The sequence below is a fragment of the Grampus griseus genome (assembly GCF_964374135.1).
Source record: "Grampus griseus genome assembly, chromosome: 3".
NCBI classification, from domain to species: Eukaryota; Metazoa; Chordata; class Mammalia; order Artiodactyla; family Delphinidae; genus Grampus; species Grampus griseus.
Window position 1 is genome coordinate 77,795 of NC_139019.1, and position 13,674 is coordinate 91,468.

General features: G+C 49.2%; 1 protein-coding gene across 1 annotated transcript in view; it reads left to right on the forward strand.

Moving 5' to 3' along the window:
• Positions 1-459: 459 nt before the first annotated feature.
• PLEKHG4B (pleckstrin homology and RhoGEF domain containing G4B) overlaps positions 460-13,674 on the forward strand; it is a gene marked incomplete at both ends in the record, with an annotated part of 57,223 nt that continues 44,008 nt past the window's right edge. Inside the window, one exon of the mRNA XM_082652006.1 lies at positions 460-510. Coding sequence (XP_082508132.1) covers positions 460-510 — 51 coding nt within the window. The remainder of the gene's footprint in view (positions 511-13,674) is intronic.

Sequence of the window (13,674 nt, forward strand, 5' to 3'; positions counted from 1 at the left end):
GGGCGCGACCCGGGAGGGTCCGCCTGTTCCCGCCCCGGAGCCCCCGGCGTGAGACCCCCTCCAACCTTTGCCCCGGAAGTCCCAGTGGTGGGACCCCCCTCCCACTTTCGCCCCGGAGCCCCCGGGGGAGAGGCGGCCCTCCCCGTCCCCACGCGGTCCCGGGCCCCGCCCCTCCGCCCCACGGGTGAGGCGGGCAGGGGGCGCGGCCGGGAGGGTCGGCCTCTTCCCGCCCCGTAGCCCCCGGGGTGGGACCCCCTCCCACTCTCGCGCCGGAGCCCCTAGGGGAGAGGCGCCCCTCCCCGTCCCCCGAGGCCCCAGGCCCCGCCCCCGCCCCACCTGTGAGGCGGGCAGGGGGCGCGGCCGGGAGGGTCCGCCCCTAGCCCGCCGCCCTTCCCACGCCCCGCGGGCGGGCCTTCCGAGCGCTGTCCTCCCCGCGGCCGGGACAAAGGCGGCGCCACCATGGCCCTCAGCGCGGCGCTCGGCCGGGGCGACCGGGGCTCGGGCAACAAGGTAGGGGACGGCCGGCGGCTGTGGGGAGGGTCCTGAGGCCGCGGCTGCGGCGGCGGGAGGGAGCTTTCACTTTTTCCGGTCACTTAAACGAAGGGTTAGCAAACGTTTCCCTTAACCTCATGAATATTTATGAGAGAAGTATGCTTTTCAAGACAGATTTGCATTCCTGGGGTGTGAAGGGAGTGCAGGGGAGGGGGCTAGGACAAAAAGACGCTTGTGAAGTTGTCGCCAACAATGAGAATGTTCCTGAGTTATTCATTACCTCAAAACTGGTGGGACAAACCAATGAACTTTGTGCACGAAGACAAAGAACTTTTACTTAAAAAATTCAGGATAGACTTATACTGGAAAGGCAGTCGATTTAAATAATGAACATTGCCTAGTAAAGAAGACAGTGATTTCAGGTCTAGAATAGTGTGGTGGAAGCTGTCTTGTATTTCTTCCTGTGAACTGCAAAAAGTGCGTCGGGTCTGTCTTTCCCTTTTTCCTGTGAACTAGATTACAGAGTGTTTTGGTACAGTAATTACACTCTACTCCTGTTACCCAACAGCATTTTCACTTTAAAAGTTTAGCTGGTACTTTCAGGTGTCTAATTAAGACTTAAAACACATAATTTAAAAAATAAGTTGAAGGTAGCTGAAACTGCATAATTAACAACTGAGCATCAGGTCGGCTTCAGCGTCCTGAAAAGAGATTTCAAAGTGGACAGAAGTGAGGTTTGGCTTCCTGACCCTAACCCTCCAGCTCCCCGGCTCTCTGCATCAGGAGGAACTTCGGAGGCCACCGTTTGCTCTCAGTGGACACCTTCAAACTCGAAGATGTTTGCATTCCTAGTGGGGCCACATCCCTGCACTGGAGGGCTGGGCATCCCCACGGAGATAATGCACCCACTTCTGCTTCTGAGGAGATGCCCCGTTTTGATCTCATAGTTTGGCATCCAGTCTGCAAACAGGAGCAGTGGTCTGGGTTGGGATCACAAGTGGACTTGCCCAGGTGGGCCACAGAGAACAGAGCCCTGACCTTTCCAGGGGACTGGGGGCTTGGGTGCAGGTGACCTGTGGTTTTATCCCGTTAGAGGGGCCCCGTGTAGGTCTAGTCTGAAATCGCCTTTGTGAAATGTGGACCTTTGTGTCTGTAGTTCATGAGCTTGGTGGTGGTCTCACCTGAATACTTTATTACTTGTAAAGCATCCCAAAAATGCTGGTCTAAGGAAAGAAAGTCGGCCTGAATTTGCCCCGAGACTCTGAGATGTGTGTTCACAGGTTGTATCATCCAGGCAAACACAGGAGACCCCAGACTCCCAGATCAAGGCATTCTTTTAATGAGAATCATTCAAGCCCAGTTCCCATGCCTCCCTCCTTCCAAACAGAACTAATGTGTCCTCTCTTTGTGCTTGAACAAAAATCAAGTCACTTAGAGCCATCCAGCCCCAACAGCCATCCTCCAGGACAGGGTACCCATTCTACAAATGGTGGAAAGCCAGGCTTCCGCACTTGACCTGTGGCTCCCAGCCAGGAAGCAGCCTGGAAGCGGTGGCTTTCCTCTCCACACGGCTGTGCCAGGGGCAGTGGTGCCTCTGCTCTGTATTGATCCTCCTGCCCTGTCAGAACAGGGCTTCTGTGCCCTGCTCGCCATGGGAGGTTCCCTCGGGATTGCAGCTTCTTTACCTGCATCCCTCTGCCCCTCACAGGGCCTGGCACTCAGCAGGTGTGCAGCAGCCAGTGCTCACTGGTCCAGCCAAGAAAAATGATCCAGAGAGACAGTTGGTCTGACCTAAGAGCCCAGCACACTTCCGAAGGGGTCAGGAGGGTGGTGGGACAGAGGGGTGGGCTGCAAGGTGGCAAATCCTGCCCTGAACCTGTTGGTCCTGAGAAGCCTTGGGAATCTGGGATCCTGTGAGCAGAAGGCATCCCACAATTGCCATTTACCCTACAAGGGGGTCAAGGAGGGCAGGTGCCTTGGGAGTGGAGAAGAGGCTCTGGACCTCCACCTGGTGCCCAGAGAACAGGCCTGGGGTGTTGGATTGAATGTGCACCCACATCCACCCGCTGTTATCTGTCAGCCTTTGGGCCGGTGGTTCAGCCTCTTGGAGTTTCAGTCTGTTCACTTACAGGATAACCTGTGGCCACCCACCTCTTGGAGCACCATAGCGTCTAATTTTAAAGTGGATGAGTTGATGCTTCTCGAAAGGAAACCCAGGTCATCACCGAGCTGAATGTTCCTGAGTTGAAGGCTGTCTCTGTCCTGATATCTGGGACAACTTTCCAGGTGCCTCAGTTCACACCTGGGCCCAAATTCTCAAAGACAGAGCTTTCAGATACTTTTAGACAAGTGTCCAACCTTACAGAACTTTCCCCAAAAGTGAGAAAATCAGGTTGTGGAAAACTCACTTTGTGGTGAGTTTATCTTATATGACTTTAAAACTACTTATGTTTCTGAGACCTAGGATAGGGATTAAATCTAATGCCAACAACAGTTTGGGACAGGAATTAATTTGAAGTTCTGCACTAAAACTGTGCAAGTCTGCCAGGTAATGAGTATGTGCACCTCCCCTGGCGAAGTCTCACCTGCCTGCAGCCCCCCAACGTGGGACCCCCAACCCTGGTACGCGTTAGCCTCAGAAAGCTCCCCTGGGTCATGCTGCCGCAGCCCCCAGCCCCACAGTGATTTGAACTGACATCACTCTATCCTGACTACCCTCAGTAGCCTGCTTCCCCAGGCAGCACCGGCTTTATTTCATTCCCCGTATTTCCCTGGTGCCTGGAGTAGTGCATGGCACACAGTAGGTGCTCAACAAGTATTTGTCACAAGGCGGCAACTGTATCCCCTCCTCTGAAGCTCTCTGTCACTGCCCCGCCCAGTCGCAACCTCACGGGGCTACACAGATGCAGGGCTTGCCCGGTGGCCTGAGCTAACACGATTCCTGAGATTTTTAAGAATAAAGTAGCGGCCTCAGAGGGAGCAGCCAGGTTACAGCTGATTCTGGGAAGCTTTACCTGCCTGAGTGCAATCTAGTAGAGCAGGTTCAAGGCCAGTACGGAGAACAGCTTGGCAATATCTGGTGCGACACAGTGAATGAGCTGTGCATGTAGTTTTTGAGGTGGAGACGGTAGTGCACGGTGCAGAAGAGAAGAAGTGCCTGACTGAATTTTCAGTGAATGGAAAAGGCTGAGCCTTCCCTTCATTGTCAAGTGGTTTGGAATTAGCTGCGGGCCATCAGGTGGCCTTGCCCGGAGAGGGAAGAGGTTGGAAAGAGTTTCTGAGAGCTCTTGGGCTCTGTCTCTGGCTAGAATGAGACACAGGGCAGTGTGGATGGAAGCAGTGGGCTTGGTGGTTAGGGATGCAGGCTATGTGGCCATAGTGGCTTGGGTTCAGTTCTGGTTCCCCCACTGAGTGGGTGGGCAGGTAAGCCCCTCAACCTCACCATCTTTAGAATGGGGAAGATAATAGTATTACGATGTTTTTAGAATACTGTCTAGCATACAGTAAGTGCTCAGTAAATGTTGGCTATTCTGTGACTGTGGTAGAGAGGAAGAGAGATTTTCATACAAATAAGAGAGAAAAACGATGGAGTTATAATATTTCCTTGAATCACTTAAGGCAAAATATTCATTGAAGTTATCTTCAAGGTATGTTGATGCTCAAAGATATCACCAGGGGAGAGGAGTTACAACTACAATTATGTGCTATTTTAACAATGTATTTGTGAATTTTTTAAAGAAATGCTTTGTGAAAGTGCCCAGATCAATAGGTCATGAGCTCCACTTGAGTTCAAGGGTCCCAGAGCTTTCCCTATGGATTATTCAAAGAGACTAAAGAAAAGGTAACTGGAAGAAGCATTTAGTCAGCCCAGAGTACTACGCTGGGTAAGGAATGAGCGTTTGGTTCTCAAACTGATTCTCGCCCGTCCAGAGACGGCAACCCAGAGAATCACGGCGATGTGAACCGAGCAGATGAGCCTCAAAGCCCAGTATAAGCTCCCCCGAAAGCACATGTTTAAATAGGAGGAGCATGTGGAAGCGTTGTTGGGGGCACAGAGCAACAAAAGCCACATATGAGAAGGAAACTACCATCACAATTACTGGAAGATACCGGAACTAATTCTTTAAAAAACAGCTGAGGTGAAATTCACATGACACAAATGTAGCCATTTTAAATCAAACAATCTGGCGGCATTTAGTACATTCACAATGCTGTGCAACCACCACCTCTGTCTAGTTCCAGAGCATTCCTACAGCCCAAAGCAAAACCCCACACCCCTTAGGCAGCTTCTCCCATTCCACCCTCTGCTCAGCCCCTGGAACCACTAATGTGCTCTCTGTCTCTATGGATTTGTCTACTCTGAATATTCCATATAAGTGGAATCATAAAATATGTGACTTTTTTGTGTGTTAAAATACATATAGCATGAAATTTACCATTTTAACCATTTTTTAGTTCAGTGGTATTACGTACATTCACATTGTTGTGCACCATCACCGTCGTCCATTCCCATGACTCCCTGGTCTTGTAAATCTGAAACTCTACACCTATTGAACAGTAACTCCTGACTCCGCCCTGCCCCCAGAGCCTGGCAAGCACCATTCTACTTTCTGTCCTTATGATTGTGACTACACTAAGTACCACTGAGTGTAAGTGGAATCATACGGTATCTGTCTTTTTATGGTTGGTTTACTGCACTGAACATAATGTCCTCAAGTTTCACCCATGTTGTATCATTATCAGAACTTCATTCCTTTTATGGCTGAATAATATTCCATTGTAGGGGACTTCCCTGGTGGCACAGTGGGTAAGACTCCACACTCCCAATATAGGGGGCCCAGATTTGATCCCTGGTCGGGAAACTAGATCCCACATGGACGCGGCAACTAAGAGTTCACACGCCACAATTAAGACCTGGCGCGGCCAAAATAAATATTTTTTTAAAAGTTAAAAAAAATTCATATTCCATTGTATGGATGGACCATAAATTTGGTTTATCCATTTATCTGTTGATGGACATTGGACTGTTTCCATCTTTTAGGTTTTATGAATAATGCTGCTATGATTATGTCTTTACAAGTTTTTGTGTGTACATATATTTTCATTTATTTCATTTATTGGGTATATACCTTCAGGGTCATATGGTAATTCTGTGTTTAACTTTTTTTTTTGGCCTTGCCGCGTGGCATGTGGGACCTTAGTTCCCCGACCAGGATCAAACCCATGCCCCCTGCGGTGGAAGCTCAGAGTCCTAACCACTGGACCACCAGGGAAGTCCCCAACTATGTTTAACTTTTTGATGAACCACCAGATTTTTTTTTCACAGCAGCCTAATCATTTTACATTTTCCCAGCAATGTATGAGGGTTCCAGTTTCTCCACCGCTTCACCAAGACTTTTTATTTTCCAGTTTTATAGTCACCCTCGTGGGTATGAAGTGATATTGTAGTTCTGGTTTGCATTTCCCTAATGACTACTGATGTTAAACTTATTTTCATGTGCTTGTTGGCCATCTGCATATCTTCTTTGGAGAAATGTCTATTCAAGTTCTTTGCCCATTTTAAATTGAGTTGTTTGTCTTTTTATTGTTGAGTTCTAAGAGTTCTTTACTCTGGACACTAGGCTCTTAACAGATATATGATTTGCAAATATTTTCTCCCATCTGTTGGCTATCCTTTTACTTTCTTGATAGTATCTTTTGATGCACAAAAGTTTTAAATTTGGATAAAATTTAATTTATATATTTTTTCTTTCATTGTTCATGCTTGTGGTGTCGTATCTAAGAAAACATACAAGGTCATGCCACATACAAGGTCATGAAGATTTATCCCTATGTTTTCTTCTAAGAATTTTGTATCTTCAGTGCTTACATTTAGGTCGTTGACTCATTTCTAGTTGATTTTTGTGTGTGGTGTGAGATAGGGGTCCAACTTAATTATTTTGTATATGGATATCCACTTTTCCCATCACCATTTTTTTTTTTTTCTGGTACGCGGGCCTCTCACTGTTGTGGCCTCTCCCGTTGCGGAGCACAGGCTCCGGATGAGCAGGCTCGGCGGCCATGGCTCACGGGCCCAGCCGCTCCACGGCATGTGGGACCTTCCCGGACCAGGGCACGAACCCGTGTCCCCTGCATCGGCAGGCAGACTCTCAACCATCTGCGCCACCAGGGAAGCCCCATCACCATTTTTTGAAGAACTTATTTTTTCCCAATTGAATAGTCTTGGAACCCTGGTTGAAAGTCAGTTGGCTGTAGTTTGGGGGGTTTATTTCTGAATCCTCAGTTCTATTCCATTGGTCTGTGTGTCTGTCTTTATGCCAAAACCACACTATTTTGATTACTGTAGCTTCGTAGCAGGTTTTGAAAGCAGGCAGTGTGAGTCCTCCAAATTTGTCCTTCTTTTTCAAGATTCCTTTAGCTACTCAGGACCCCTTGAAATTCAATATTAATTTGAAGATTTTTTTTCCCATTTCTAGAAAAAAAGCAATTGAAAGTTTGATAGAAATGGCATTGAATTTGTAGATCACTTTGAATGGTATTGACATCTTAACAGTGTTAAGCCTTCCAATCCATGAACCAGGAATGTTTTTCCATTTAATTAGGTTTCTTTAATTTCTCCCAGTAATGTTTTGGAGTTTTCAGTGTACGAGTCTTTCATCTCTTGGGTTAAATGTATTCTTCAGTATTTTATTCTTTTTAGATGCTATTATAGAATGGAATTGTTTTCTTCATTTCCTTTTTGGGTTCTTCATTGCTGGTGTAGAGAAGCACAACTGATTTTTGCATGTTGATTTTGTATCTCATATCCTGCAACTTTGCTGAATCTACTTATTAGCTCTAGTAGCTTTATCTGTAGATTCTTTGTGATTTTCTGTATATAAGATCGTGTCATCTGCAAATAGAGATAGTTTTACTACTTCATTTCTAAATTAATTTGCCATTAATTTTTTTCTTGCCTAATTGCTCTGGCTGGAACTTCCAGGGCAGTGTTGCATAGCAGTGGAGAAAGTGGGCATCCTTGCCTTGTTCCTGTTGTTAGAGGAAAGCCTTTTGGTCTTTCACTGTTGAGTATGAAATTAGCTGTGGGCACTGATAAGTGCCTTTTTATCATGTTGAGGAAGAGCCTTTCTATTCCTAGTTTTCTGGGTGTTTTTATCAGGAAAGTGTTAGAGTTTGTCAAATGCTTTTTCAGCATCATTAGAGATGATCGTAGGGGCTTCTTCTTCATTCTGTTCATGTGGAGTATTATAGTGACTGATTGTTGAACCACCCTTGCATTCCTGGACTAAATCCCACTTGGTCATGGTCAATAACCCTTGTAATATGCTGTTAGATATGGTTTCCTAGTATTTCGTTGAGAATTTGGAACAAATTTTATAACTCTGCTTTAAAATTTCATTATATTGTAGAAGATTAATTCTTAAGAATGTATGTTTTGAAACAAGAAGTAACCTCTTTAAGAAACAGGTTTGTGTCAAAGGCCAGAATATAAAATTACTAGGAAATCTGCAGAAGGCTAGGACTTCAGGATGTAGCCACTGGGCAAAAAGCCCCTTGGGGAGGGGTGTGATGAGGCTAATCCGTGTGAAATGCCTAAGCAGCGTCTGACACGCACCAGAGCTCACGCGTTCCCACCGTGTTGTCTTCGGGGTACAATCAAGCATCAGGAGGTGCTTGCGTCCTCTCCTGTGACAATACCCGCCTCAGTACTATAGTTTTCACTTTCTTGTGATACACCCGCTACTAGGCTATCAGCTCAGGACATTGATCTTTGTATCCTTCAGGGTGCTTAGCACACAGTAGGTACTCCGTAAATGCACTTTGGTGGTGAGAGTGGAAAATATTTAGTGATCCAGGAGAGTGGTGCCTCTGTGACCAGTGTATCATGAGAAAGACCACAGGTAAGGAGTGAGGAAAGAGCAGAAACACAGGGTTAGCACATCGGGACCGGGCCTGGGAGGAAGTGTCCCCTGACGCTGTGCTTCCTGTGGGATTTCTGCTCAAACCACAAGGGGAGAGGAAGCAGAGCACCTGGTCCAGGCTGGAGCGACAGTTGGAGAGAGGCACCTGGACCCTGCTGTGGGTTTCGGCAGCCCCTTCAATGGTGTTTAGGCAAACGAGGGCCCACCTCTCAAATCCTGAAATGCCAACACTCATAGATGCTTTTATTAGCCAATTTCACGCTGCCAAAAAGTACAGATGTTATTTCAATATTCCCGTAAGCTTTGTCTTCCGTGTTTTCACATCAGTTAATACTTTGTCCCTCCTGTCACCCCATCTAGATCCATCACACTCTTCCCAGCTAGAGGAAACAGATGCCTTCCAACCACACTCCAAATGGTTCACAACCACCATGAGTTTGGGGGTCTCGGGCAGGCTGCATGGGGTGCTGGCAGTGGCCAACCCCTCCCCTGGTCTCCTGCCCCTCGCCTTAGAGGGGTGGCGCTCTTAGTTCTTCCCTGGGCCCTAGATCCTCAGGACGCCTGAGCTCTGTGCAGCCTGTGCACCCACCGTCCTCTGGCCCACTTACCTCTGTGCGCGGGAATTATACTAGGACAGCAGCCTCTTCACTGCTGGCTTAGATCTCCTAGGTGTTCACAGCCTCCGAGCGCTGCCCAGGTGGTGGTGTTGCACGTGGCTTTTCCCTTTGCAGTCCTGGAGGGGTGGTTGTTAGGGACAAATCTGGTAAAGGCCTCCCATTCCGAGTGGCGGCACAGCTTCCTCTCTGGACCCTGCTCCGGCTGCTCTAGGACAGACCTGGGTGTCACTGCTCTGTGACGGCATCAGGGGTCTTCTGGTAACCCCCAACCTCATACACTTACAGCAAGCTGCTGGGTGGAGACTGACGCCTCTCGCTCTTCCTGCCGAAGTGCGTCATCCCTGCCAGGCCCAGCCCTGCGTGAGTAGGGTTCCACTGATCTCCATTCTGCCTTTTCCTTCCCCCTTAGTTCACAGAGTGACATATTTCAGGGCCCATGTGTTTTGCCTCTTGAATTCAAACACGGTCAGTAAAATGTAGCAAGTGAGGGGGGAGAGCAGCGGTCCCGCTCTGGGAGGAGAGGGGCTTCTGCACAGCACTGATCAGAGACCCGGGTGCGGGTCCCAACCTCACACACTGTTTCTCCGGTTTCCTTGCACGCAGGGGTGTTATTTTCACACCCCTGCGACTTGCTCGAGTACACACACCCCTGCGCTACATTCCCACCTCACTCTGGATTTACTGCCATTATTTGCAGAATTGCCGCCAGTCCTTGTGAGGATTCAGTAACCCGGGTCAGGCCTTCTGCTACTGAAACACTGTCCTCTGAGGGCACAGATGTCAAATATTTACTAGTGTCTCATCAAATTCCTGAGCCATTGAATACATGGGCGGACCCAGCACAGAGTCTTCATAAAGTGAGGTTCAACATATCCTGAATCGGCTTAAAACAGAATTATAAATGGAAACTAAAACAAAAAAAACCACTCCTCACTCATCTCCACCCTCCCTCACCTCCACCCTCACCTCCACCCGCCCTCACCTCCACTCTCACCTCCACACTCACCTCCACACTCACTCACTCCCTCCTTTTGTTCAGTGTGGTATACCCATTTATAGTAGCAATCAAACTGAAAATTCAGGATTAAACTTTGGGACTTGAGCTGAGAGCTATCCCCTTATGGGCTCAAGGAAACCCACATGTTATAAGCAGACTAGCCATATCATTTATTGTCCAAATTCGAACACTTTGAGGAGAAAGAGAGAGCTGTTGCCTTGACCACAGGTGAAAACCCAAACTGTGTGGGAAACCCTGCCCTGGTTGCCGGTCTGTGGCTTGGGGTATCTCCACCTCCTGGGGTCTTTCTTCTCCGTGGGTGAGGAGTGCTCATGCACAGGTGTTTGCCCACCTCCCTTGTGGACCAGGCGTGTGACTCCCAGTGAGCGCCCGAGAGCCAGGCTGTGCAGACATGCTGCCTACGCGGCCCCCAGCAGAGCCACCAGCCGGCACTTGTCCGGCTCTGCCCGTCAGACTCCTCGCAGTCTGAGCCTGGCCGCCACTGGGAGCTTCTAGTTTGCACCACCAGCACCACCCCCTCTCTACTGTGTTTGCCCCCAGGGCTCCCGCTGTTGTGTAATTCGAGGAGCTGTAAGCGCCTGCCAGGCCCTTTCAGAGTGTGCTTTGGGGCTCCAGGGTTAGCTTCATCTTCAGAGTCGACATCCCTCCCAGTTTTGTGACAAGTCCTTCTCTGTCCCTCTCAGGTCCCTTTCTCAGGAAACCCAGGGCCCATTCACATGGCAGGAGCCACACATGCCCTGCCTGTCTGTGCCTGGGACCATTATGCTTTGTGGTCACTTTCTTGGGGCAGTTCGGTGGCAGGGAGGGTGCATGAAAAGCACCGTTTAGCATTGCAAGTACACACAGTACGGGTTTCTTATTAGAATATCTGTTTTGTTCTTCTAATCATGCATATAGAGTTTGCATTTCCCTTCAAATACCTTAAATTTTGCTTAAACGTGCTGTCACTTACCTCTACATTCCTGCACTCCAATATGGCCTCGTGAGGTGTCCCTGTAGCGCTTTCCCTGCTAGAATGTCTGCAGACTTGAAGCTTTCACCCCACCTTCCTTCTGGAAAAAACAAAGGTGCTCCAGCGCAGGCCCAGGCCCAGCCCCAATTCCCAAACAACCTCAGCCCAGTGTCAGCAGTCTTCACCTGTCCCACCAAAACTAAAGATTAAGGCTAAATCATGAGGTCCTTTAAGAAAGCACAGGAGCCACGTGGAAAAGCCCAGACGTTGTGGGCGTCCTGCCTCAGTGGTTAGTATCAAGTTAGGATCCGGTAGCAGCTACCTTAGGGCGCCATCAGGCGAGGAGCAGGGCCAGCCTGAGGGGCACTCTTCCAGGTTCCTGCACCCTTGTTTGAAGAACCCCAGTCAGACTAGTTCCCAACTTTCCTCGCAGCTGCTGTGTCACAGCTGTGGTCGGGGGTCCCCACTCAGAGGATGCTTTGGAAAGATGTTAGGTAACACTTTAAACCTAGTAGTGCAAACATACAATATCACACTCCCACTTCCCGTCTCTGTACCTGCTGCTTCTTTATTTATGTAGGAATGTAATCCAAAAGTGTAAAAAGAAAAGCAAGCAAAGAAAAAAAAAACCATGTAATTGGTGATTTAGGTGAAATCGGCTGTCAGATCTACAATTTAGAAAAATTAATTTCAGTCATCCATTGAGTGTCGTCTAGAATTAGTTTTTTCTCTGTTGGAAACATGCGAAAGGTGTAGGGAGGCCAGGTGTGCTGGCTGAAGACAGGATGACAGGCAGGCAGACGCCCGCAAAGCAGCTGGACTCAGGCAAAAGGGAACCTGCTTTTGAAGGTGTTTTGTTTTGGCTCAGTTTAACAGTGATGTGAACAAAAAAGGACAACAAAACCTTGGAGGGATGAAAATGAGTTTTTATCTTTGTACGTGAGAAGCCACACGTCTGATTGAGCTGACAAATTTCAAGAGCACTTTTCTTTCCTGACAAAGGGTTTTCCAGATAAATTAAGCAGGAAAGAATGGCTCCTATCAATTTTTCTCCGAAAGAACTGTAAATATGGCTGCAGAGGCAAACGGTGTCCATTGGCCGAGCAGCCCAAACTCGTCTGCAGGCCCCGAAGCTCGCGCACACTCTGCTGGGACTGGGTCTCCACGGAGGACCCGGGGTAGAAAAGTTTGGTTTGCTGTAATGAAGACTACGGGAGATTTTTCTAAGTTGACGTGACCTTTTCTGGTTTAGAATGAACAAAACTCTTACTTCCAGCTGAAATCATATTTCATCACGAGGACACCAATCTGGACTGATGGTGGTTAATGGCAGTTCTGCACACTTTTTATCGAACACCTTCAAAGAACTAAATGAACTAAGAGCTAAATTCAGCCAAAATGCCTTAAAAGCCAACATTTCATTGTCAGTTTGCATTTTGTACTAAAAAATGAAAAGCTCTGAAGTCCTTTTGAGATGAAATACGTTGTTACCTTGTGGAATAATTGGTGGAGTAGATTCATCGTAACCTTTCCATTTTACAAATGGAGAAACCAGAAGTGCAGAAATCTCGGGGACTCTGTGCTGTGCCACAGCTGCTATAGACCAGGGCTGACATTTACACGCCCTCGCCTCAGCCAGGGGATGCCCTCCACCACCTGGCCAGACTCCTCTTCCTTGGCCCCTCCACACCAGCCCCCTCTGGCCCTTCCTTCCTTTGCTTCCCCGGGAGGTCCGTTTCCCCTCTGTGCTGAGGGCAGGACCATGTCTGTCGGACTGACCACCGTGGGATCAGCAGGTGAACAGTAAGCAGGGGGTCGCTCCCTGGTCACTGCTGGTGCAATGGGCTCCTGAGCCCAGGGCAGGCTCTGCTGGTGCAATGGGTTCCTGAGCCCAGGGCAGGCTTTGGTCTGGGACTTTGTGTTCACAGCTGCTTCTGTCCTGGGTAAAGACCAAGTGAACATGTGATCGGGCTTCCCATGTGCGTCCATCATTGTCTGACGGATGCTGTGTGAAAGACCCCCCCAAGACCTTCACAGCTCCCGAGTTTGGGGGCTTCTCGATGCCTCATGAGGCTCTGCTCCCGGCCCCGCCTCTCGGGGCTCGGTCACCCAGGAAGCTCCAGCTCAGGACTGTGGAGACAGCTCTGTCCCTGCAGGTGCACTGCAGAACACCTGTCCAGGGGGCCCCTCGGTGGAGACGTGTGCCCTGCCCGCCCTCGTGGGAGGTGTCCCCCGGACGCTGTGGTCACCAGTGACCCTGAGTCCCAGGAATCATCACATCGACTCTATCTGTGATCAGGTAAATCATGGAATGGCCCCCCTCTGGTGCTGCGCGGCTCGTGGAAGGTTCAAGGTGGAGCACGAGCCTGCTTGCAGAGCTTCTGCCAGCACTGGCATCCACGCGGCCACGCCTGATGCGGGCGGGCAGGGCGCACCGTCCTCCCTGGGGAAGCAGGGGTCCCTGAACAACAGCCCCACGGAGGGTTTGCCCTGTTTTCTGCCAGCTCGGCACCTTAGTGGAACACATTTGCTCTGTCCAGCATCCTGGAGACTGACTGCCCCCCAGAGGGATCTTTCCATGTAAGTTAAGCTCTCTTAGAGTCCGAGCTTCTTTGTCATAAACGTTTGGTCCAACATTCCTCTGCCTTTCTCTTCTAAAGATGCTGTGGCTGT